The sequence below is a fragment of the Leptonotus elevatus genome, chromosome 15, assembly GCF_054856555.1.
Source record: "Leptonotus elevatus isolate MCC_2025b chromosome 15, RoL_Lele_1.0, whole genome shotgun sequence".
Taxonomy (NCBI): Eukaryota; Metazoa; Chordata; class Actinopteri; order Syngnathiformes; family Syngnathidae; genus Leptonotus; species Leptonotus elevatus.
The window spans coordinates 11,135,463-11,161,276 of record NC_141253.1 but is presented as its reverse complement, the minus strand read 5'-3'; the positions used below and the strand labels follow the sequence as shown (position 1 = coordinate 11,161,276).

The 25,814-nt window shown below is 40.5% G+C and overlaps 2 protein-coding genes across 7 annotated transcripts in view; both read right to left on the bottom strand.

Moving 5' to 3' along the window:
• The window catches only part of nup214 (nucleoporin 214), a 29,144-nt gene extending 17,536 nt beyond the window's left edge, over positions 1–11,608 (bottom strand). For all 4 annotated transcript variants that reach the window (XM_086097126.1, XM_086097128.1, XM_086097127.1 and 1 more), the window contains exons 1-12: positions 11,429–11,608; positions 9,988–10,183; positions 7,601–7,755; positions 7,077–7,275; positions 6,922–6,992; positions 6,784–6,847; positions 6,367–6,470; positions 4,381–4,487; positions 4,237–4,303; positions 4,001–4,124; positions 1,188–1,346; positions 709–1,111 (exon numbers count right to left, since the gene is read on the bottom strand). In XM_086097126.1, coding sequence (XP_085953252.1) covers positions 709–1,111; positions 1,188–1,346; positions 4,001–4,124; positions 4,237–4,303; positions 4,381–4,487; positions 6,367–6,470; positions 6,784–6,847; positions 6,922–6,992; positions 7,077–7,275; positions 7,601–7,755; positions 9,988–10,183; positions 11,429–11,470 — 1,691 coding nt within the window. In that variant the 5' untranslated portion in view covers positions 11,471–11,608. The remainder of the gene's footprint in view (positions 1–708; positions 1,112–1,187; positions 1,347–4,000; positions 4,125–4,236; positions 4,304–4,380; positions 4,488–6,366; positions 6,471–6,783; positions 6,848–6,921; positions 6,993–7,076; positions 7,276–7,600; positions 7,756–9,987; positions 10,184–11,428) is intronic.
• A 920-nt stretch (positions 11,609–12,528) lies between these two features.
• The window catches only part of nacc2 (NACC family member 2), a 46,615-nt gene continuing 33,329 nt past the window's right edge, over positions 12,529–25,814 (bottom strand). For all 3 annotated transcript variants that reach the window (XM_086096753.1, XM_086096752.1, XM_086096751.1), the window contains 5 exons: positions 24,750–25,514; positions 23,188–23,364; positions 21,356–21,461; positions 21,110–21,207; positions 12,529–19,996 (listed from right to left, as the gene is read on the bottom strand). In XM_086096753.1, the coding sequence (XP_085952879.1) occupies positions 19,473–19,996; positions 21,110–21,207; positions 21,356–21,461; positions 23,188–23,364; positions 24,750–25,514 (1,670 nt within the window). In that variant the 3' untranslated portion in view covers positions 12,529–19,472. The remainder of the gene's footprint in view (positions 19,997–21,109; positions 21,208–21,355; positions 21,462–23,187; positions 23,365–24,749; positions 25,515–25,814) is intronic.

Here is a 25,814-nt window from a genome sequence, read left to right as displayed (position 1 = left end):
GGAAGTTAGCATCGACTTCAGGAGTGTTTTTCCTTCAAATAACAAATATCCACACACTCATGCTGTGGGAACACATACCCACAGGTGAGATAGCACTAGGCAAAGGCACAAATTGTTCCCAATGAGTGAAAAACTAGTTATTTTAATATAATTCAATCGCATCTTTCTTCTGTACTTACTTTGTGTACACCATGGACGCATGGCACCACACTGCCCCCAAGAAACCAAAACACACAGGAACAGTCAGTATTGTTCTTACTGTTTTTTTTCAGTTGCTATTATTTTAGTTTATTCTATTCTTATTTCACTTATTGTTTTATTTTGTCATTTAATTTTTTTGTCATTCGTTTTTAAAATCAGTTTTAATTATTAGAGTATTTGTTGAGTAGAACATAAAAAGTTTGTCTAAGGCTACGTTCACACTGCAGGCAAATGTGACCCAAATCAGATTTTTTTTGGGTGGCCCAAATACGACCTGTATCTGATTTTTTTTTGGACGTTAGTATGAATGGCTCAATTACGATCTTTTCAAATCCGACCTACAGCACTTTCATATGTGGTCCTAGATCAGATAAGTATCTGAATTTTTGCAATTAGTTTTAGTAATTTCCTTAGTTTTTGTTAACTAAAAAACACCTTGCTCTGATGCAGCCATTTTGCGATCTCTGCGTGTTAGAGGCAACTGACAGCCAGGAAATAAGGTCTTACCTGTCACTCAAATTGAGTTTGACTGTAGGTATGGAGGGAGTGGCGAGGCTCTGGGGTGTCGGGGCTGTGACCTTACTCGAGGGGGTGCTGAAAGAGAATGCAGACGGAGCCGGGGGGGCTTCGGCGGGAGGTTTGGCAGCGGCAAACGCGAAGCCCGAGGCCCTAGAGCCGAAAGGCGTGGTCGTCGAGCCCAGGGAGAAGGCCGGAGCGGCCGAGTTGCCGCTAATAGGCGGTAAGGAAAAAGCGAAGCCTGACGATGATGATGATGATGATGAAGGTGCTGTGGGAAGAAGGCTAAAGGGGGACGCAGCAGATGACGAGGTGGCCACTGAAGTCACGGTAAGGTTTGGGAAGGCAGGCGGGAGGGGCATGGCAGATTTGGGGAGCTGCACTGCCAAAGAAACTGCAGAAGACAAATAGTTGTATCTATAACAAGCAGTACAACTAACATCTGTGGTGGGTAATTGTGACTTTCCTACCTGGTTTGGGGGGTCTCTCGCCCTCCGCTGTGAGGGCGGCACAGGGTACAATCAGCTGCTTGACACCGACGTTGAGGTTCAGCAGAGTAAAGGGGCAAAGCAATCCCTCGGTAGACAGCATGAGCAAAGTGGGAGCAGGGGGAAATGTCTTTTCATCACCTTAATAAAAGGGAAACAAAAACACGCTTGTAGAGGTGAATAAAAGATTACTGAAAATTAATCTTTCAAAGCCAGGCACAGTTATATTTTTGTGCAATTATTTAAAAAAATATATAGGGAATGGATGTTCGATGTCCATTATATAGGGATGTCCCCTTTTTTTCAGACCAATACCAGTAAACCCTTGAGTAGTCACTGATACAAAGTACCGATTCCACTAGTAATTTTGGTACATAAACTTTCAGGGAAAAACAACAACATAATTTTAAAGAACGACCTATACAGTGGTCCTTTACTAATTTGAGACTACTTATTGTGGATTCACTATCGCAGATTTTTATTTGGGTCCATTTATGCTGCTATATTAGTCCTTTTTTGGTCCTATTTAAGTAAATAAAAACAGTTCTTTCTTTCAGTCAACACAGTCTATTACATTTTTAAACAAAATATCGAATATTTGGTAAATTAAGAAACGTGTAGCATGATAAGTTAAAAAAAAATTTAAAATATTTTTCTTTTTTATTCTTCTTTGTAAGTCAGCGTCCCATCACTGGTGAGGTATTTTTAGAACAGATCCCAGTTACTCCTACACATCTCATTCCTTGATTATCGGTTGGTTAAGTTGCCAAAACAGTGGCGGTGGGGTATTTTTGATTGGTGATCTCTCCATGGTCCACATACACACAGTGAAGCATGTATTCAAGTAATTTTCTTTTTATAAACACTGACTTAATGAGAGCTGGGCTTGCCATTGGCCAGGAGTACATTGGACGAGGCACACAGACACTCACTTGCATGAGAAAACAAGAAATGGGGTTTGTGAATTGTGCTGCAATTCTAGATCCTTGGGATATTTTGACAAAAGCGTGTCACAAATATGTTAGGACACCTGGGAAATGCAAACCGTTTCTGTGACAAAAAAGCACAACATGTCTCCATAAAGTTTGAGAGCAAGAGAAAGAGAGCAAAGAGAGACAGAGTGAGGCACTCATTAGTATTCCGCAGAAGGGACGTCTGGGCCGCTTTGTTGTTTGTTGTGGTCCACAAGCTTGTCGGAGACATTTTTAATGAGTGCCTCATTTACCTTACCCCGACCCCACCCCACCCCACCCTCCAGTCTCTCAATGTGACGTCTCTATCTTCTGTTGCGCATTGGATTTTTATCGTGTCAAGAATGCCGCAACAAATTGCAGTTCTTTTCTTGATGACGGGAGGAGGGATGCGACAAGACTGTGTACGTAAATGTCTGTTGAGGCGGATGCTGATTATTATTCTCTACGTGAACTCTGTCAAACACTGCAAGTGACAAAGAAAAATGATGGCTTATGGCCCGTGCTCATTACTGGGATAGTGTTGAGAATGCCATTGACGCACTTTCCGGGCACAGCGTTAGACCAACCAAATGCCTGCTTTCGAGGGCTCGGGTCAGTCATCGTCGAAGTGTGTATTGCTTTTTATTTGTTTTGGGGTTTTTTTGCATCTTTTTTCAACAAGCAAAAGAAGGCACTGCCTCCACAAGCGGTGCCAAGAATACGCCACAAAAGAGTGAGTAGCGTAACAAAAAAAGTAGAGCTGTCAAACGATAATTTTTTTAATCAGATCAAAAGATTAATCATGATTAATCACTTAAATAAAAAGGGTTTTTAATCAACATTTTTTGCCCACCAAATTTGAAGCGCACCAGTTAATTCTTTCCACATTTAATGTTATGAGGATGTCTTAGACATTTTTTGATCCACTGTACACTTTCATCCTCCTATTTTTCTAATCAGTTAATTACTTGAATAATTTAAAATTAAAAAATAATGACCCCAATATTTTGACTAGAAACAATATCCTGAATGTCATACATAACATTTATTAAATGCAAGTAGTTATATTTATTGCTTAAACACAATCTGTACTACCTTTAACGTAACCATCTGCTGTCAAGCTAAAGGATCATCCGCAGTCAAAATTAATAGTGTGATTAATCTGTGTTAATACATGATTAATGTGATAATTTATTTGTGATTAATCAACGACTTAACGCTTTAACAGAACTAAAAAAGGAATAACAGAAAATAATGTAAAAGAAAAAGTAAAAGAAAAAAATGGTATAGAAACCTGCTAATTATAATAAAACACACTGTGATATAGATAGTATAGTAGGTTTCCGTTTGAATGTTTGCTTCGCATTTTCTGACAAACACTGTTGACTGTCGCAGTAGGCGCCATGACAGTGCAGCCTCCCTCCCCCTGCTTCCATTGTAAACAGTAGTGTTAATTTCGTAAACGAACACTAAACAAAAATATTTTTGTCAACACAGATTTTTCATTTTGACTAACTATGATAAAAACTAACTGTGTGATTGAAATTGGACTAAAACTGACTACATTTAAAAATGTCTGATAAAATTAACACTAGTAAACAGTTGGCAAAAAGAGTGACTTTTCAAACTTAAATGGTAAAAATGGTACACTGCTACCCTTTGCTTGGGATTTGAATGATTACCAGTCCACGAGTGCTTGAAATGTTAAGGGCAAGTGCATCACACCCATATCAACCCCTCCCAACGAAAAAAATGATGTAACTGTACTTTGGCACTTGATGTTCTGATTCTAATGGATGACTTAACTCGTTCTTGGCATTTAATGAGTCATTAGGCACTTACTGATACAGATCTCCTGCTGGCTGGTGTAGTCAATGGCTAAGCCGAGGGGCAGTGTATCTTCACTGGTTTCGGAGACGGGCAGCTCAGCCCTACTAGCGTCCTCCAGCATCCAAAGCTCCCAAATCTGAAAAAAAAAAAAAAAAAAAGAAGAAGAAAAGTCAACATTATCATGGCTGAACAAGAGTATAATGCATTTCCTGTATTTCCATCTGATAAATGTAAATTTAATGAGGCACCTTGTCATCTTGTCTGGAGATGACACTGACTTCGATGGAGGCTGCAGACGCAGCCAAAACAAGGTTCCTGAGTGAAATAAACAATGTTTCAAAATGGTCAAATTGCACATGTTCTCCATATTGGTATGTTCAAGTCACTCTCACCAGTCTTCTATGTGGCTGAGGAAGTAGTGGTGCTGTCGCTCCGTGCAGCAGCCATACACAGTGTCACTGAAGTTCAGGTACTTTGTTTCCATCTTTTCATCCTTTTTCTGCGGTAAAAAATTAAATGCATCATCTTTTGCTCTAATTGGGGTCCAGCCATAATTGATCGATTGTGACATAAAAATGTCTTGTTAGGGCCGCAGCAAATTGACCAAGGTCAATGAGGTTTAACAGCCTGATATTCTTCCCTCGCTTTTTATCAGTTACGTCATGCTCCATACGGGAAATGCATGTTTCAGCCTCCGTCTGACGAGCAACAAGTGCTGCTGTGATGGCTACTGCATCCTCAATGCACTTTACCAAGTTGCCCATCTTGGCTTCAAGTTTCCTGTTTGACTCATTCACCGACTTTAGAATATGCTAACCTCGGTCTGCCACAGCCGCTGAAATATTCTTAAGCAAAGCCTCCGTTTAAACAGAGTTAGCTTCAGGACCAGCATTGGCATTAGCACTGTCCGTGCCAATGGCGGAATAGGTGCTAACGTGAGTTGTGGCATTGCACACCTCTGAAGCGGCGCGGTCCTTGCTGGATTGCTTTGGTTGTTTCAGTGGCATTTTTGCTAGATGTCTTTATTCAGCAGCTTGGAGCTGAAGCTTGAGCGCAATCAAATGGCAAAATAGATGTAAAGCAAAGTTTTTGAGTTTGAGCCATGTCACTCACACCGCCATATCGTCTCATCTTGTGATGGTTTAGGCAACTAATATTTCATGAATGGACGAGCCTGGGCCACCGATTTTACAGCAATTCAAAATTTGAAGCACAGTTGTATCATCATAGACAAATACAGTAAAAGAGCATTAGTAAGCAATATAACCGGTGAAATTAGCTTGAAAACAAATACATTGCCGCTGTAGGCTTCCATTTAAGTCGGAGAAGTTCTAGGTGCCGTAATATTCCCCTGCACTTAACATCTACACCTTTTTTTAGACAATGAGTGAAAATAATGTTAGCTACATTTAAAGTGACTGCTTAATGGATCACTGTAATGTGCCTTTGCAAGACCCTCGTCAGCCATGGTGGCAAGTCTCCATTGCATATTAATATCCGCTTAATACACGAGGTTAATCGGCTCATTGTTTATTTATTGCATCGCTCATGGCTTAAGACCTTTAAGAAAAAACATGTGAAGATGACGTTTGCTTTTGTGATGTTAGAAAAGGCTTTTTGCACGGCGGGGGCTTGGCAAAAACGCCGACTTTGAAGTGCGTGGCTGCCGCTGGCTCTGTGTTTGTACTAGCAATGGCAGCATAATAAATCCGCATTTTTTTAAAGCATATTAAATAAGCAATTGAATGTATTTTTTTGGATAGTACTGTAACGTGTTGTGTGTGCGCAATGGTAAAAGATAGAAATATAAGGTATAACACAACAAACTGAAGGTGGCATTTTTTGTTATTTGGAAAGTACGAGAATTCTGCCCGAAATTGACAATATGTACCGGTAAAGGAAATAGCAAAACATGTGACCAAAATGTATGCGAGCAGTACTTACCATCCCGGTTACATTCAGGTAAATGGCGGCAAGCCCTGCCTTTTAATAAATACCATTTTTGTCTGCATTTTCACCCATGTCCTATTTCTGTAGCAAACTGCGTCGTCCTTGACCCATCTTTTAATGAATTTAAAAAGTGGTACAGTACAACATATTGGACGGGAAGCCTCAGAACATGATACAGGATCGCACAGTTCATGTCGCAGGGCGTCCATATATCGCCCAGCGGGGCTAACTGGCCAACTTTAACTTTTTGCGATGGTCTGCTCCAAGTCACAGTAATATATAAATTCAGCACACAGTATATAATAATTAGGAATGTTTAATAAAACTTTTTGCAGATTGATACCGGATAGCCGCTGTCGTGAGTACCGATACCTTGAAATAAGACATTGGTACTCACTCATTCCTATTAATAATACACGGATACTCACAGGGATGGTGATCAACACAAGCTCAGGTGGGGTCTCCGGGGAGCCGTCAGCAGCAGCATAGACAACAGCAAACGAAAACGTCCTCAACCACAACACGTCGAGAACTGTAACAAAAACAAAGATGAGGTGGTGATGACTCTTTGAAAGACATATATGCAGGTAGCACCAGCTTTTTTCATTTCTTCTTCTGTCTTTTGGCAGCTGGCAAATACTTTTGGTGGAACGCACAGAACGTCAACTCAATTGGAGAACTGGGATTTTGGATAGTTCGAACTCGACGTTCGAATAAAGTAATATGTCGAATTTGATTAAGTTAATGCGTCTCACCTGAATATTCAAGTTGCAAGACCAGACAAACTATAGAAAAAAGTGTGACTTATAAAAAGAAAAATATGGTGTACAATGAAAAGAAGTTACCTTTGACGGGATCATCTGAGGTGTAAAAGTGTGGACACGGGATCACTTTCTTTTCCTCGAGGGCCTTTATATTGAACCAATCAGAGAGTCAGTTACCAATAAAGGCGTTGTTAGCTTTTAATCATTATTTGGACTTACTGGGGTATACTGGCTGACAGTGCCATTCATTTTCCCCACGGCGACCTGTTTGCCTTTGGGGCTCCAGCAAACTAGGGAATGACATCACAAAGATGCCAAAATTAAGCGGGAGTTGCATCATGGTTAATGAACGTGGTGTGAGACGCCTCACTTACGGCATGTGACGCCGCTGGAGGCGGGGAGAGCGGCCTGAACTCGGACGTCGTCAGTGACGTCCAAGATGGACATACTGCCGTCGGATAGGCACACGGCCAACATGGTCGCCTGAGCGGGATTCCACTTGAGGTCCAGGACCAGAGTCTGCGGGGGCACTGTTGGCTGCCACAAGGCGAATGGAAACTTCTGCGGTCGTGCCTGGAAAGACCACAAAATGGCGCTCAAGCCACTATTTTGCATACAGACAATCCCCAATATTTGTAACAGATAGGGACCGAGCTGCGATATAAAAATAAATTATTTTTTGTCAGCTATCAGCAGAGTGTGCAAGTAATGGAGGAACCCCCCCCCCCCCTTTTTTTTTTTACTCATGCACTGGCCATTGACAGGCAGCTCGTCTATACTATATATACCAATAGTATTAAACTGGGTGGGCTGGAAGCTAATGATGATGTTAATGGTCACTATCCAAAGAAAAGCATCTCCTATCACAGTCCGTCAGTCTCGTGATGCACGGGATTACCTGGTTAATGAAGGTGCGGACGTCGTAGAAGCTGACGAATAGCGCGGCCTCCTCTGAGACGGCGCATACAGACAACGAAAGCTCGTCGCTGCTGAGAGCCAAGTTATGCAGCACCGAATCCAGCCTCACTTCCACCAGAGCTGATATTCCATCAACTACAAGAAAACAAAATGAATACATGAGAATAAGATTTGAATGAAGACACATGCAGTGGTACCTTGACTTTTGGATTTCCCATGTTATGACTTGTTGAGTTACCACTTGATCGATTTTGTTCTTCAAAATGTTGACTTTAATGTGAGCTTTCTTTTCTAACCACGCTGAGAAGAAGCACATGATCTCTTTTTTGTCCTTCCTGAGTGCGTTGTGTGCAGTCTGACAGATAGTCAACAGTTCTTCAAAAAAAGAGGCCAAGTGTGATTGCTATAAGATGTTAATAAGTGGTAATACTCACAGCTAAATTTGACTATAAAACTAAATTTAAAAAAAATTAAAAAGTTGAGTGGAATTACAGTTTGATAATAGAGCACAAGACGGTCTTCTTTGTGTGTCACCATCAAATCTACATGTGATAAACAGTGTTGCTCAAAGGTTTGTGAACCCTGCAGGCATGGTCAGATTTTTTGTATAAAATATTAAGATAACCTTATTAAATATTTAATCATACCCCAATCTACAATGCTGACATTGAAAATAATGGACTTGAACAAAAATAATGATAATATTGTCATTCATTATTGAGCAAAAGTTGGTGATTTAATGGGTGCAAAAGTATGTGAACCTCTCGCTTAAATCGGACATTGCACCTCCTTTTGCAATGAGAACTTCATTCAAACGCTTTCTTTAGTGATTTATCAGTCTTTCACATCTACTTTGGGGGGATTTTTGCCACTCTTCCTTGCAAAATGCAGCCAGTTGAGAGAGGTTGGATGGGCATCTAGCATAAACTGCCTGCTTCAGGTCCCGTCACAGTATTTTGAAATAATTTAAGTCAGGATTTTAACTGGGCACATCCAGAACATTATACTTGTTGCTCTTCAGACATTCCTTGGTTGTATTGCCGAATGCAAGAACGGATTCAGGTTATGATCCAGGATTTCACAATATTCCTCTGAATTCATGATTCCCTGGACTATGTGGAGTTGTCCAGGTCCTGAGGATGAAAAGCCAGCCCATAATTTAACATTCTCCCCCCCATGCTTCACTGTAGGGTGAAGGTTCTTTTGCTGGTATGCAGTGTTGACTTTTCACCAAACATGACTGACCAATTAGTTCAATTTTGGACTCATCTGTCCACAGAAGGGACTTCCAAAAAGCTTCAGGTTTGCCCAGGTACTCTCTGGCTAAGTTGAGATGGGCAGCTTTGATCTTTTTTGTGAGCAGAGTCTTCTACCTAGCAAGCCTTCCATGAAAGCCTTGTCAATTTACTTTTCTTCTGATTGTTGAAGCATGCACATGTGTCACTGATGTAGCAAAAGAGATCTGCAAATCCCTTGATGTGATGCACAAGTTGGCTTTCGCCTGAATTATAATTTGTTTTGTGGGTCTTGCTGATATTTTAGAAGGTCGTCCACTTCTAGGCTGGATTGTAGTAATTTTCAGTGTTCCCTAGTTGCAGATTATCTGATTCACAGTGGAATGATGAAGCGCAATTTATTTTAGATGACATTATAGCTTTCCCCAGACAGATGTGCTGTCACTACCCACTTCCCGAGGTCCCCTGAGATTTTTTCCCCCTCTCAGCATGACTGACCTGTACGGGTTCACCTGGGTAAGACTAAAGTGATGTGGTTTTGTATATGTTTCAGTCAGTGATGCACAATTTCTTTGTTAAACATCTCATTTCATTGGTCAATTTCAGTGGTTAGTTTAGCTACCAATTTGATCCTACTTGACTGCTTGTTTTAAGCAATGCAGCTCAGGGTTCCTTTACTTTTGCGCCTACATGAATTGAACAAAAACTCTTTTTCATTTAGTTTTGACGAGACAATTGATTTAAAAAAAAGAACAATGCATTGAAATGCTAAACCTACACCTGTTATTTCATATAAAATGTAATGGTTTAGATTGAACAACAAAATCCGGTTGAAACAATTGGACAATCCAAGTTGCTCAAAAGGTTCACAAACTTTTGAGCAGCACTGTATTTATGTATCTAACTGCCCCTTAGTGGCCAAGGTCAAAACAACAGAAGGAGAAGCACACTGAATTGAATTTGACCAAAACATGTTGCGAAATTGGTGTTGCTTGTGGGCTGGAACGGATTAACGGCATTTCTATTCACTTCAATGTGGACAGTAGATTTTGACTGTGAATTGGGTTATGAGCATGGTCATGTGACAAAAACGTATAGGTCAAGGTACCACTGAAATTGAGACCACCTATACCTATCGTGTTGGAGTTGCCATCCTGTTTGTCAGCAGCAAGGACGTCTTGCGTGCGGTAGACCTTGAATATCCTGCCCGAGCCGACGAACGTCAGGCCGAACTTGTTGGAGACGGCGAGCAAGCTGGAGCGCTCTCTTGGCATTTCACCCGAAGGCTCAAAAACTTTGGCTTTCTTCATTTGCCGGAACTGAAAGTCCTGGAACAAAGTAAAATACTTTCATAGAAAACCTCCATCCAATTTCTATAGTGTGTTTCCTCATTAGGTTTGTGGGTGAGCTGGAGCCAATCCCAACTGACTTTGGGCAAGAGGTTGGTTACAGTAGTCTGGTCACAAGCCAATCACAGGGCACAGAAAAGGAATCATTCACACCAATAGATACTTTACAGACGTGATTGGGCTCACTTCAGTGAGGCAGGAATCATGCCCAGTGCACGACTCGGTCAAGCAATTGACCAATCAGAGAAGTTCACGGCAAAATACTCACTACCTAAATGTTAAAATTGAAAAACAACCAGCTAAAATAAACTAATCATAACTTGGTGGTGCGCGCAATACTGCACGACTCTATTACAAAGTGCAAAGTTAAATAAATACACCTCTAATATTGACAGTTCCGAGTCTAAATCACAAGTCAAAATGGTGGTCTTACTTATTGAAATTACACTCTCTGTTCATTGAAAAGCATTGGACTTTGCATCGTAGTAATTTGATTTGTAAGGATTATTTTGATTACAAAATGTGATGAAATGTCTTTTGACTATTATAACAATCTGCCTGGTTCTTATGATAGTCACAGGCAAAAGCAATACAATCCGCTGTTTGTTTTCACCGTGTAAAGGAAGCATATGCAATATCAGAAATAACCGGATGTTCAGAATTGTCAATTGCTGATGCTGTTTTTTTAGGTGATACTTACTCGACTTGGTCTAAGAACATTTAGGGCATGTAGTGTCAATAATTTTGCTTTTCTTAACATACACTGGTAAATCTAAAATCACTTTTAGTAGACAATTGTCAAATGTGAGTCTCAGTGTACACAACGTTTTAAAATAGTATCGCTTTGGAGTATTTTGCGTCATTTTACAAGTCAAATTTCATGGTGAAAGAATAATATTTATGGTATCTTTTTATTGCTGTCAGTAGTGCAAATAGTTCCGATTTGACAAAAAACAAACACAAAAATATACTGTACGCAAGTGTTGCTGAAGTCCAAGAGTGAAAACATTGCCAGCAAGCGCACGGCGAGTTTGAGTTGATTTAAATTTATATGCAGGTTTAGTCCTGATAGACTATAATAAGAATACAACTCCGTAAAAACGGTCGAACAACTGTTCATTAAAACAAAGTCAAGTCTGAGTCAATTTAAGTTAGAGTTTGAATGCTAGCAAACAGCTAACTCGTGCTAACTAGCCCAAGCTACACCAAAAGATAAGAGCTTACCTTCATCTCCCTCTCGGGAGGGGAGTCGGTGTCGTCGCTCATTTTCAAGCATACAGATATAAAACTTCTCCTGCAATAAGCGTTTCTATTCCAAATGTGCTCGTTTAGGTTCAAAATATGAAGGCTTGCGACATTTGAGTCGCGTGACACAAACACACCGCACCGTCCGCGCGATTTGTAGCGAACTTTACGTCACGCGAACGCAGGACGAGCAATCGATGCCAGAGATGATTTTCTCCGTCAATCTGGCTGGACGCGCTTGTTAAAAAAAAAGAAAAAAAGTGACACAAAGTAAATGTGACATAAAGTAGGTGTGATGACTACATCGCAATTCAAATGTAATCAATTGGAGTATGTTTTAATCAAGCGATTTCCGACCATCCTCGAATGCAGCAGCCCAATCGCCGTGCCCAGGTGGCGGCCATCTTGGCAGGGGCGACTTTCCAATCACAGTAAATGCATGGGCATTGTAAATAAGTTGCAATTTGCGCATTGGTTTACTTTGATGTCAATGCAAATACATGTGCTATCAACACATCACATAATACAGGAAACAAAAAATATATTTTTACCTGTTGAAAGGTTATTGCCGGTTTCTTTGCCGTAACTATACGGTGTTATGCACAAGCGTAGCACAAATGCATGCCAGTCCGGCATCCTTGTTCTTTTGGTGTTCTTGCCATCCAAATACATTGTGTCGTTGACGACTTTGCCCCTCGTAGCTTAGCACCATGAAGGCATGCAGCTAAAGAGAGGGGTGTCTACCAATATTCACATGCTGGACACACTGTATGTAATAAACAAGATGGTGGCATAAAAAATATAGTAAATTATGTTTGTTGGAAATTTTAATTCAACACATTGTTAATCTCTGATTAAAATATATAAACCAATATTTGAGTTTGAGTTTTTCCATTAAATTCCAACCACATAATTGTTATGCTTGACAACATGGTGATAACAATAATACAATAATGCATAGCCTAAATGAAAAAAAAATACTGTTAACAGTTTTAAATAAAATTATCATAAATTGTACTTACTGCAAATAGAAAGCAGACTGAAATGTACAATTACATGTTGACAAAAAAGGAATTCAGTTTGTGGTGAAGTAAGGACTTTTTTATTAGAAAGCAGATTTTTCTGTATTGCATTTAAAGGAATCAGGAATCTTGGGACTACACAACTGGTGATGGGACACCTTGATGGGAATGAACCGTCCATTAAAAAAAAAATGCAACATCAAAATGGCAACTTGCATTTTTATCTCATATCTATATATTATTATTATTATTGATGCTGGAGTCAGAAGGCGCATAAACATTTTTTATCATTTTTAAAATGTAAAAGCAACACGGAAATTGTCCCATTCGAGATAGGTCCAAGCTGGCTAATGAAGAACGTCCATGATTAAAATGTGGAGTTGCATGATAAAAGTCTCTTTTTTTTCATCTCCATGTTGAGGTCAGCCTAGCGGAGCTTAAGCGTCCTGGTCCAAAGCACCAAGGAATCAGTCCCAAGAATCAGTCTTTCATCATTTTTATGTCCCTCCCAAGTATTAGATCGGCAAAAGAGGAGGATGACTCGGCAAAAAAGCGAGAGCACAGCAGTTCATGTCACATCCTCCCAGAGTGCATCCACACATCCTGATTGTCAGCGCTTGGAACACATGGCTTTAAAAAAAGGTGCGATTTTCTCATTTTTCCATGACACTCTGGTTTTTTTTCTTCTTTTTTTTTTTTTTTACTCTAAATCAAAGCAGGATTTCCCAAACTGACCCGTGGGCCCAAACGAGTCAAGGGGCTTTAATTTTTACTTTATTTTTAGGGCGAGGTTAATCAATTTACAGAGAGGAATAATATGGTAAATCATGACTGCCCAAAGTGAGGCCCGGGAACCAATAATGTGTCAAAGCTGTTTGTTTTCTTTTATGGATTGGATCAGTGGTTATCAAAGCAAAAATACATCTACATTAATCAACCCCTATAAATGACTAAATGGGTCAAGGGACATTTTTTGGAGGGATGCGTTCAGCGATAAAGCAGAATAGCATTGCATAGTTTTTTGGTCTTAAAAAAAAAAATAATAATAATAAAGGGACCATTAAGGCCATTTTTGGGAGTCTCGAATTCTCAGAGCAAAATACTGTTGCATATTTTATAAACATATTTTCTTGATATACAGTGCATCAAATTTTATATTTACTTCTATAAATTCCCATACAATTCAAAACAAAGCTTCATACTTAAGACAATTGCTTGTTCAAGGAATGAGTTTTTATGATTTTACATGATTTGTCTATTTATAAAATCCTTTTGTAAGTACTAAGTGGACCCTGAATCAGAGTTGCCAAACCTGAGGCCAGTGTATATTTGAGTGTTTATTCATCACCTACATGGCAAATATAATATTCATTGAACAGTTGGGCCTAAAAAAATAAATAAAAATAAAAAACAATATGGATCAAAGCAACGCAAAATTGGGTTGCTTTGATTTCTGGGTTATTCATTTGACCCACATTTTTAGGGTTAAGTGAATAACCCAACAAGTTGTGTCTGACACTTTTTGACTCATATTGGGTTATTTCTGACCCAACCATTTTTAGAGCGACATTTCCAAACAAACATTCTGGAATTTCACAACTCTTAATTGTAAGTCAATTAGTGTCCATTGACTCATTAAAATGTTACTTAATAAAGGTCAAGAATAACTTATGAATAAACAATTTCTTCATAAGCAGAAACTAAATCAGGGTCGACTAAATTGAGGATCAGGGGCACTAAATGTCTCAAGCCACTATAAAAGGTTTCCTGAATGTAATGTTGAGTTCCTGTCGTCAGCTATATATCAACGGTAGGGTAAATAATATTGGTCCCCGGGAAGAAGTGAGTCTCAAAACTGGTTTGGGAAATCCTGCCTGAAATCACTCTAAAGTGCTGGTTCAAGGACAAACACATACACATTCAAACATTTTAGTGCATTTTCTTTCTTTTTTTTCCCTCAAAAGTCTGCTGAAATTTCAAATGCACCACCGGGGAGTTTATTTGACATATATTCCCCACGTGCTCTCATCTCGCTGTACACAAAAACATTCACTAAAAAGGCCCAACAAAGTGTTTGCTGTGACGAGAAAAGAAGAAGAGAAGCCAGCCAGCCTGCTGCGACACTTCACAGTCTTGTGTTTGACGTAGCGTTAATACACGGTGCATAAAAGGTCAGAGAGGTTTCATCGGGTTAGCTTTGAATGGCATGCATTTGGATGATACAAGCGCTCCCTCTTTTTGCATAACATTGTTTTTTGCCGCCTACCGACCGCCCTTTTGTTTTACGTACATCAATGAACGAGTGAGTGTGAAGTCATCAGAAGGGGAAAGGGAAGAAAATGAACACTTTTGAGTGAATTGGGAAATATCTTTCAGGAATTTCTTTCTCTTTCAGTCAGTACAAATTTGGCATGACATTTTTGGGTTATTGTAACAATAAAAGAGAGGAAACATGATTTTTTTTTTTAAGGTGTTTGTGTTTTTTAAAGGGTGCTCTCGACTGGATACCACTTTACCACACACGCATGAATGATTTACAGTATATGTGGCTTATATTTCACTAAGGTTTCAAGGCATGATTCCAATTATTCCGACATTTTTAGTATTTAGAGACTTCTAATGCAAATTCGAATTTTATTCATATTTTTTTGAAAAATAAATGAAATCATAAGGGACATTTTGCTTTCTCGTAACTATAAAAGTCTGCAGAATATATATATTTTTAAACACACACAATTTTAATGATATTTATTTACTGTTTATCGTTTCCAGCTATCAGCTAAGAAGTATTTATTTCTCATTTTTATTCCCAAAGGTTCCTATTTAAAATGGTCTCCTGACAAGTTCAGAACCATTTCATAACGCCATATAGTGAAGTGGTACCACAGCCGTTTTATTGATGACCACTCTCTCTTCAGGTGATTATTTTCTCCTAAACAATAAATAAAATTGAATGTCATTAATATCATGCTGGGTTGAAAAAAAAAAAGGTCAGGTTGAGCACATTTACAACTTAAGTAAAAAAACAAAAAAAAGTTAAAATAAAAATTGCATTTAATTCAGTCATACAGTCTTGGTGCGCATCATTGACGCCCGCATAGTCACAGTCTAAGGCACAGCTTCACACTCCTTTACCACAGTGTAGAATTTCCATATATTGTTTTTTTTCATATATTATTCAATCATCTTACTTGCTGTGATCATCCACTAAAATAACATGTGATGTACAAAAATGCACTAAACGGCTCCCAATTTCAACTCAAGATAAAATGACTACCGGTAATCTTTTCAATTATTAACAGGCAATTCCAAATGAACTACAGTATTTCCTCAAATAGTGGCCAAGGGTGTTTATTTACTCTAGGGTTTGAATCAAAATAGATCAATGAAGTATTGTGGTTACAACTTTTTTTTGGGGGGGGGGGGGGGGTCATTAAATTTGAAGGGGAACCAAGTCAACAGGGCAAATTGTTAACTTTGGAGGCAGCCCCTTTTACACTGCCTAAATCAGCAAACATTTTCTCATCTTTTGTCTGTGCTGGTGCAGTTTATCCATAAGTGTGACACAAAAGGAAGGATGAAGACCCGGCATTTTCTCGCATTTAGAGGTAGTAGCAGAACTCTTAACAGGCTTAACAAGCTCATATGTGTGAAACCACCTTTACGCTGCCTGAAACAGGTAACTTTCTTCTGCCTGTTTTTTATTTTTTTTATTGAGTATGAAGAGAATTGACCAGGGGACTGACATCAACCTGACAATTTTCCGCCTATAGAGGTAGTATCAGATCGATAATAGTGGTGGAATGGAACCTGCATTAAAAGTCCCTATACACAGTCTGTAAAAGCAGTAATAGCTTTTTATAACAATTACTTTGTTCAGTATGACCGGAACTGACATGGAATAAGATGACCTGGCAATTTTCCGCCTTTAGAGGTAGTAACAGAGGCGGGTTGCCACCTGTCTGTAAGGACCTATTTACATTGCCTGGAAAAGTGTTTGTTTTTTTCCTCCGCCCTTTTTCAATTTTTTTGTTTAGTATGAAGGGAACCAACATGGAATGAGGTGGTGGTTCCGCCTCTGGAGGTAGTATCAGCCATAACAAGCTGTGCTAAAAGCTATATTTGTCCGCCTTTGTGTGAGCGTCGCTGTTCTGTATAAACGGCACCAACACTGAATGGGAGTGGTTACGATATCGGTTTGAATGTGTTGAAAGCAATTGTTGCTGTCTGCTGAAAAAACAACACACCAGATACTGGCGCTGAGGTCATGTTTGCGGGTACTGGAGCAATATCCTACCTTTGCTGGGTTTTGTGTAAAAAGGCATATAAATACTGGATTTTGTGCTGTGTAGCCATTTTGTGGAGTCTCTGTTTGAAAGATGGCATTCACATACCAGCGTTAACACAGTGGCAACGTTTTTGAAGCTTGCACTCATGGTGCATGGCTGTTTAAGATTTTTTTTTTTTCCCATGGCATATGCACCCAGCGGGCTACCGAGTTAGGCTAGTTCGAGGGTAGGCCATTATTTGAGGAAATATGCAGGTGCAGCTCAAATTAGACCATGGTGGAAAAGTTCATTTATTTCAGTAGTTCATTAGAAAAATTGAAACTCATATAGATTCAAAAACACATAGGTATGTAACTCTTTTCAGAATGACAATTCCTAAAAAATGCTTTTAATAGTTTATATAATTTTTTAATTGCACGAAATGTAGCCTTTGGGAGTTTTGTATAACCACCAATATCATTAAGTCATCCATTATCGGTACCGCTTATCCTCAATACGGTCTCGGTGGTGCTGGAGCCTATTCCAGCTGTCATTGGGCGGTAGGCAGGGTACACCCTCAATTGGCCGCCAGCCAATCACAGGGCACACAGACGAACAACCATCCACATTATACAGTATTATCATGAGTTTCACATTTTTAATTGAATCACAGTACTGAAATAAATGCCATTTCCCATGATATTCTAATTTGTTGAATGCAGTTATACCTGTCATTTTAGGAGCACCCCGTTCCAATTTTATCGGGTGGGGAAAAAGGCTGATGTTTACCCCTAATGGAAGACCGTTCAGGAACATTTGCTAGAGCAGAGCTAACATTTACATTCATCCGAGCCTCTCAGCCATTCTAGTCTATGCTAGCCCTGTTCTAAGTGTCATGTAAACAAAAACCCTAAAATAAGACACTGTAAACATCATTTACATTATCATCTATAGTGCAATTACAACCCTGTACTCCATGTGCAGGACCATCTTAAAGCTTGCCTCCAAATAACCTTTCAAATGGCACGTCTTTTTGGAATAAACACATATTCGGGGTATTACAATAGTTTTTTTCATTGGGGGGAAATGTCAATGTTTTTCAAACACCCGTTCCTCTGCTAATCTTTTGTGAGGGAGTAAATGATAATTTGACATGAATAAATAAAAGAGGCTGGAATTAGATAGCATGGAAATAGAAAAGCACATGCATAAGACAAATAATAGCTCTTAATTTGATATTGCCTTCCTTTAAAAACCCAAAATTTTCATTCCAGCGGACAACACTTTCTGTCTCGGATTCAGTCACATCGTTCCCAAAACGAGTCTTTTAGAGTGCAAATGCAGTAAGATAGCTGTGTGTCGATAATAATTTACCCACCCTTAACCTCACGATAGGATGGAAGGAGGACCATGTGGATGTGAAGGTAAAACAGGGCTTTTCTCAGAAAATCATCCCGCAACCCGACAAGGCGGGCCGGCAGCGCGCACCGTTGATTGTGTCAAACACAAGTCACTTCTGGGTCACACCCAAGTGACAACACAGGGCGCGCTGAGGTAAGAGCTCGTAAGAAAATACGATTAAAAACAATCCCTAAACAGTCATTTTCATGTTTGATACTTGCAGTTCTCTATAGATCGGTTGTTAATCATCCATCCTCGATACTCATGCATGCAATGTAACATTTAGTGCATGTTCTTTTACCCCAAGACAAGATTATTGTACTACAAAAGCATTGCTGCAGTGCGTAGATATTTTTCTTTTTTTCGTTGCGTTGTCTAGCGTTTATATTTTATGTATTCAATGTGTGTGTGTGTGTGGTCGGGAAGCGCAGTCCAAAAGCAGACGTAGGCATCGTCACATTGATACGGCACTCCAAGTGTAAACAAACCAGAAATATGGTAGCAGCCCATAGGGCATGCTGTAATTGTGATAACGTATGTACCATATAATGGTTTTAATAATGCGTCATAACATTCAAAATTGAAGAAAGAGATATCATTTTTGTCCTTAGGTGGCATAACTTAAAACGCAATCCAGAACTGTTTGACTATGACACGAGATGTTGATCTCTCAAGTATTGTTATAAGCACAAAAGCTGAAAATGGTCCAAGGAAACTTGTGATCTACTGTACTGTATGTTTTCCACATGAAAAACATTGGAGACAAACATGAAATCAAGTAATCTAACTAGCATGCAAAATTTAAACGTGGCCCAAACAAAATTGACCTGTGTTCTGAGAACAATAACAAAAATTTGAAATGGCTAAGAAAGAAGAATATTACAATTGTTGGCAAACGTTGAGTACTGCAACCAACATGCACATTTTTAACATAATAAAAATGTAAGAACATTTGACATTGCGTGCGTTGCACTTCTCGCTATTAAATAATTCCTTGCTTGTTTGGAAAAAGTCTATAAAAGGTCTGGCAAGAGAGGCGCTTTTGTATGCCAGTCACATTACTATTTGTCAAGGTGAAATTCTGAGGAATACTTGAAAAGCGTGGAAGAGTGCGTTATCCTGATGCCTGCGTCTGCTTGGAGCGCTTTTTGTACGTCAACAATGGGGTAGCTGCACAAAAGCGCCTCTGTGCGTGTACACGGCAAATTCCCCTGGCGTACGATCACAAGCTTTTTGCACCGCAGAGGAAGCACAGAAGAAGAAGAAAGATGGCAGAGGAGGAGAACAAGCAAAAGGTTAAGTATAACTTCACGACATGTTGCAAGACGACATTCACTGTCCGTTTACTCTCAGACCTTGTCCGAAAGCTTCTTGCTCTGCCGGCGTGTCGCTGCAATTGGACGCCTCGGCACCGTTGGAGACCAAATTTGCGGAGGCGTCGACTGCCTCCAAGCCGCCGTCCTCCTCATCTTCCTCCTGCTCCTCCTGGACCCCTCCGCCTTCCGCTTCGGAAGCTGCGGCTGCTAAGCCCGGGCTCCCGTTGGCCAGCACCGGATGAGTCCTCAGGGGGTCCTTGCGCTCGGGATACAGCCTCTGCTCGAAGCTCTTGAAGTCGGCCTCGAAGGGGAGCGCAACTTGCTGTGGGTTGACGCCCAGACCCAGGTTCAGGCCAACGGGCACGGGGGCGGCAGCGCCCATGGCCATGCCGGCGCGGTACACCTCCATGCCATCGGGCAGCATGGATTTGATTTTGGGCAGCCAGCGCTTACGGACGCGCCGCGCGTTGGTGCACATGTCAGCAGCAATCACATTCATTTCGCTCTCCTTGAAGTTAGGGTTGAAGTTTTGACAGTAGACTGCAACACACAAAAAGGGGCAACAACATGCTCACAGCTGCACTACTTTACCATTTCAAAACTAATGCAAACCAAAACAGCAGCACCGACCAAGGAAACTTACAGCAGTTCGGCATTCTCCCATTCATTCATAGATCTTTTTGGGAACTGTCCTCCATTACATGCTGAAAAACTCATATCTTCTGCTGTTTTTGTACTCTGACCAAACCAAGTGATGTGAAAGGAGGATAAGGAACAAGCCTCACCACAAATTGCAAAAATCCACTTTATCCCCACCCAAAGAAGTTCTATAACTGTCTATTGATGCCACAAGATGACTGCAAAACAATACCTTTATTTAAATGGACGCTCGCAGCAAAGAACCACACTTCTGGAGCGAACGTAGTAAGTTAAAAGCAGAAATGATGTTTACATAATCACTTTGTCCGCACATCGCAGTCCAAACGGGATATTCCAATCGAGCATAATGACACGTAAACGAGAGTAACTCGGACCGCCACGCCTGTAAACGTGTTATCTCGATTGGTTCAGAAACCGGCATTCTGATCTTAACCCGAATATTGACTGCATGTAAACGTAGTCACTGTAGTTCATGCCTCCCTAAAAGATTTATAATTAAGAGATGCCACAGTGACAAGGCACTTCTTTTCTGTTAGACAGGGCTATGGCCTGAGCACAAAGACAGCAAATTAGGTTTTCTATCCATAGTAAATAATACTGTATATTACACATTTAAACTAATTAATAAACAACAAAATAACCCTAAGTCTATTAATATTTCTTACATGTTGCTCTTGATGTTAACAATCCATATAAAAAGACAGAAATTGGTAAAAGTATAACAGTTTTACTTAATTAGAAAGTCAAATATATTTCATATTAGGAATACATTTATTAATGGCACATTTAATAACTTATTGTCTTACAATCATTGCACGCTTTCAATAATTTTCCTCTTATTGACTTTTGATGAGGGCACAATGGTTTGAAAGTAGTACAATAAAATATAATTGTTATTATCATAGCCCTTTTGTGTTTTAAAAAGTGACATTAAGAACTAGGTAAATTCACGTAGTTTGGTGTGAGTAGTATATATTTGTAACAAAGACTCACGTTTGACAGCATTGAGGACCCTGCTGTCCAAGGGTTTCCTGCTAGGGTCACTGGTGGAGGAGCGTATACCAGTCCCACAACTGTTAGCGAGAGTGTTTCTGCAATGCACCACAGTCGCCACCATGAGGCACAGTCAAACAGACAATGACAGTCCAAATGTATTGCACAATGGGGACACAGATGGCGTGTGAAAGTGCTTTGAGACTTTTGCAAGACACAAAAGAATTTATCACAAAGCAGCCTTACCGATCAAAGAACGTCGCTAAAAGACGACGCAGTAAGACCTTGTGTTTTATTCCAGCGCAAAGATGACAGTTCATCAGCTGACCTCGAGTCATGAACACCTGTGTACCTGTGCGGGAGGAACAAAAACGTCAAAATATGTAAAAACATGCCATTTCGGTCAGGGATTTCTCTACCCCCTCTCAAGTATTTTATTTTTCAAAAAAGCACTCAGGAGTTTTAGAGTGATTTGTGGCATATTGAAAACTCATGACCCCAGGTATGCGCCTCCATGTCATAAATATTTTTGACGAGGTCGCCTTGCTTTATTTACCAGTACAACTATAAATGAGAAAAACAGTGAGCAAGATGCAAAATATAATCACCAGCCAAGTAATGGAGTGTTGAAAATGAACATTATCAAAAAAAGATATTACATTCTAATCACGTGTTGTCAAAGAAAATTCCAGTTAAGGTCGTATCACACAGCCCTAGGTAACACTGTTATTGTTTGCTAACACTAGTAAACACCTTTGTGGTAACATCACACCACCTCCTTACAAAAAAACAAAACAAAACACAAAGGCCACAAAAATACTCAATGAGATGAAATACTGCATGTTCAACTTCCCAAGTTTTTGTCGTCGCAGTCGGGGCAAATTTTATTCTGAAAATGTTAGTCAGGTTATAAATTGTACGATCGATTTTGAAGGTATTATTGAATGCTTGTGGCTGCTAACTTCCTGTTCTATAGCTAGCTATTTTCCAGCTTGACAGGAGCTCAGTGATAGGTGTTGTGCATTTGAGTCCATCTGTCTGTGATATGAGTGAAGATGTAGTCTGCTAATGTTTGCTTTTTACACATATTACTAGCTATCTGCACTGTCCCATTTAACTGACAATAAAAGGCAAGTTAATCCACAGCTTTTCTCAAATTACAATGGCGGTTTGTCGCACAGGAAACAATGTCAGTCACGTTGAAAATTCTTCATGATCATGCGTACATGAGCTTTTAATCATGACTGAACAAATAGCCAAGAGCATGTTCATGTTATAAATATTAGCTGTGAAGGCTTCACAGCTGAATGTGGGTCAAACGCTTATATTACTGACATTTTACTCTCATTTTGAAGGTTTAGACTTTTGCGTTTATCGCGCTAGCCTGCTAGTTACGGTAACTTTTTGTGATCAAATGACTTTAATTACAATATTTTGTGACAGGTGTCCACCCTTTGAGTCCATCTGATTGTGAAGTTTGATAAAAAAGAGCCCTGGAGTGATGATGTATACTGCTACTGCTAGCTTCTCACTCTAGCCAATAACTAGCTAGGTGACTGAATCAAACTCTCAGCGGGAGACGATATTGGCGCGTTATTATGAATCCCACTTGGGTTCTAGGCAGAACACATCCCACTGCGATATGACTGGCTACTGCATCCAGCAAGATACACCCGGCACCATGCAGGCAGGAAGGGACGGCTTTGCAGATTAAACAAGATGACCATTCCAAATATGCATTACATTTCTACAAAATAAAAACAATCAAGTGTTTTAGTGTCAGTGGGATTGATATTAATGCCGCCGCACTGAAGTCTGCCATTCTGCCATTCACGCCTGGATGCAATAGGGCTCATCCGACAGTATATTGCAGTGGGACATGTACTGCCTAGAAGTGGGATTCATAATAACGCGCAATTGAGTTCTCTTTGACAAGAGAGAGTAGTAAATAAAGATGCAGACTGCTTACAATAGCTTGCACAAATGCACAAGCCACCAACAGACTAGCTAACATATGCTTGTCACTCGCAATACCATGTTGGGCCAGTTAGCATGCTCATGTGTGCCACAGTGCCTACCAGCAACCAGTTCCAACTTCTCCCCAGGGTCTCCCTCGGTGTAGAGCTTGGGGTGACATCGGTAGCCAATCTGGCTGATGAGGCTGGCTGGTAGTGCCACCAGGTCCCGACGGATCAGCACACAGTTGCGGTTCTCCAAGGCCAGCGGAACACCCGCCATCTCGGGCTTGTCCGGCACTGAAGAAGAGTGACAGTCTCAGGTAAGTTTAAAGTTAGACATTACTGATGCTTTTCCAAGATATGCTGCGGACATGATTTATGTAAGGTTAAATAATGCAATGAAAACATGCCTGGACAAGCAGCAAGTACTGCGACCGGTGACCGCGTTCCCCAAAAAAACTCTAACATTTGTAGTTACGTCGACCTCTAGTGTTTCTGCAAGTCATGCTGAGTTTTACTTTGAAATTTGGCCAGACATCAAATGAATTTCCTCTGTCGGGCACGAGCCAAAGTCAGCGGGAGAAAAAATACTGCACTTAGCCAAAGCCCACACAGACTGTATACTAATGAATGTGTCTTATTAGCCACTGATGGATGACACACTAGCTGAGTCTCCGGGACTACAGTGAGGCTAACTAGGGCTAAAACATAGATGGCAGCGGATGCCAAACGGCTAGAGACATTTGGACAGCAAAGAGTGGCAATCAAGTAGGTTTCTATGCTTAGTCTCAAACTTCAACATTTGGTAACAATAAGAGAGAGAAGCTTCAACCCTGCTAATGGTTAAATGAAACTGGGATTGTTAACTATGTTGACACGTGAGAATGCGGACATCTGTTAGCATTATGGTGCCTCTATTAGCAAACTTATCACCTTAAACTTTGACTATTTTGAAAAGGGCAGATTAATCATCCAGCCTACTATACAGGTCAATATTAGGCCATAATAATAATCTGTCATAATTTTGCTGTCAAATCGCTGATACAAGCTTACAGTTTTTTTTTATGAGACACTAAAGACCGTTTAGAAGGTATGAGCAGAAAGTAAGGAATTAAAAAGATGTAAAAAAAAAATCTGTGACTGGGGGTTGCGGACCACTACCTTAGGTTGTACCCACTATATACAATGCTTGTTGGTTGCAGTTTTCAGACATTAGGTGATGTTTGTTATTTTTCTTAATTATAATTTTTTTTACGGTCACTGTCAGAATGGCTACCGTCTCACTGAAAGAGCCTTGAGCAAAGGTAATAGTGGATACAAAGAAGTTAACAGCTAAATATAGCTAAAAGTATTGGTCATCGGACCATTAACAGGAACATTAAAATAACGTGTGAGTGGCTGGGTGTGAGCTGTGACCGACAGCAGCTATCCTGTGGGTGTGCTTGTTGTGTTTTCTTGTTATCAGAGTGTTCAAGTAACAGATCAGCCACTGTGGCACTCTTTAGGCAAATACATTACAGTAAGTAAACTGTATAAACCCAATACAAACAAATTATCACTTAAAAACAACAACAAGATACAGTGGTGGTGCAAACCATGACCCGGTGATCACCGGTAAAAAAAAAAAAAGTAAAAAATTAAATACCGGTAGCTCCCTTCTTGGAAGAGGTAACAATACTCACTGCCATAGGGGTTGCCTGGACGTGCATAGAGGTGACTGAAGCTGTCCTCCGCTATTCCATCATAGGGCTCTTCCTCAAACTCCTCGTCCTCGTTCTGGTACGACGTGGGACTGTCGGTCGTGGGCAAACTGGATTCTCCTGGACTTGAACGCTCGCCTGTCACACCGCCCCCTCCCCCACCTCCCCCGGCACCCAGAAGGTGGTAAGGGGGCACGCCGGGGATGGTGGTCCCTCCAGCCGTGGTGTAGAACAGCGAACTGGCCCTTGCTAGCCGGCTGCCCAATTCAGAGGAGGAGATTTTGCCTTGCGTGGTTGCGATGGTGAGCGGCGTGGGCTCGCCACCCTCTAATTTAATCTTGCGCGGCGGCATGAGTAGCGACGGCGACCAGCCCGGGTTCGCTAGGAGAGCGGCCACCGCCAGGCCGTTACCGTTGTTGCACGGACTCTGTGGCTCCGAACCCGTCTCCTCCAAGGTGCCGGCCGTCTGTGAATCGCAGTGCGGCGAGTTGGCCTTGAACATCAGGTCCATGCCGCGCTCCACGATGTGCTGGATCTGCAGGTAGCCCGCCGTGTACATGACCACCAGCTGCTCACTCGCCGCCATGGTCAGCTTACCCGTATAGCAAAAGGAGAGGATCTGCTCAAAGCATGTCGGCGTGACCGAGGAGGGCAACTCGAACTGGGTTTTGGTGGACGTGCTGAAGAGGTCGCGGAAGTACAGGCTGCTGGCAGCCAACACTGCCCGGTGGGCTTTGAACGCCTGGCCTGGAATTCAGAAACAATACAGAAGACAAGATCAGGATGGCTGACAATTTTGTAATAAACATGCTTTTTGTTTGTGTTACAGGATTATTTTTCAATAATATAAATATATATATATAGGGGGGAGTTAGGGTTATGTAATGTGAGAATAAAATTGCATTTGTTCACAAAGCAGTGTTCTAACAAAATTGAAATTTAAAAATAAAAATCTATCATATTACAAGAATAAAGCTGTATTCTTTACAAAAATATTTGTAATAATTAATAATAATAATAAAAGAAAGTCTGAGAGTATTAAAAATA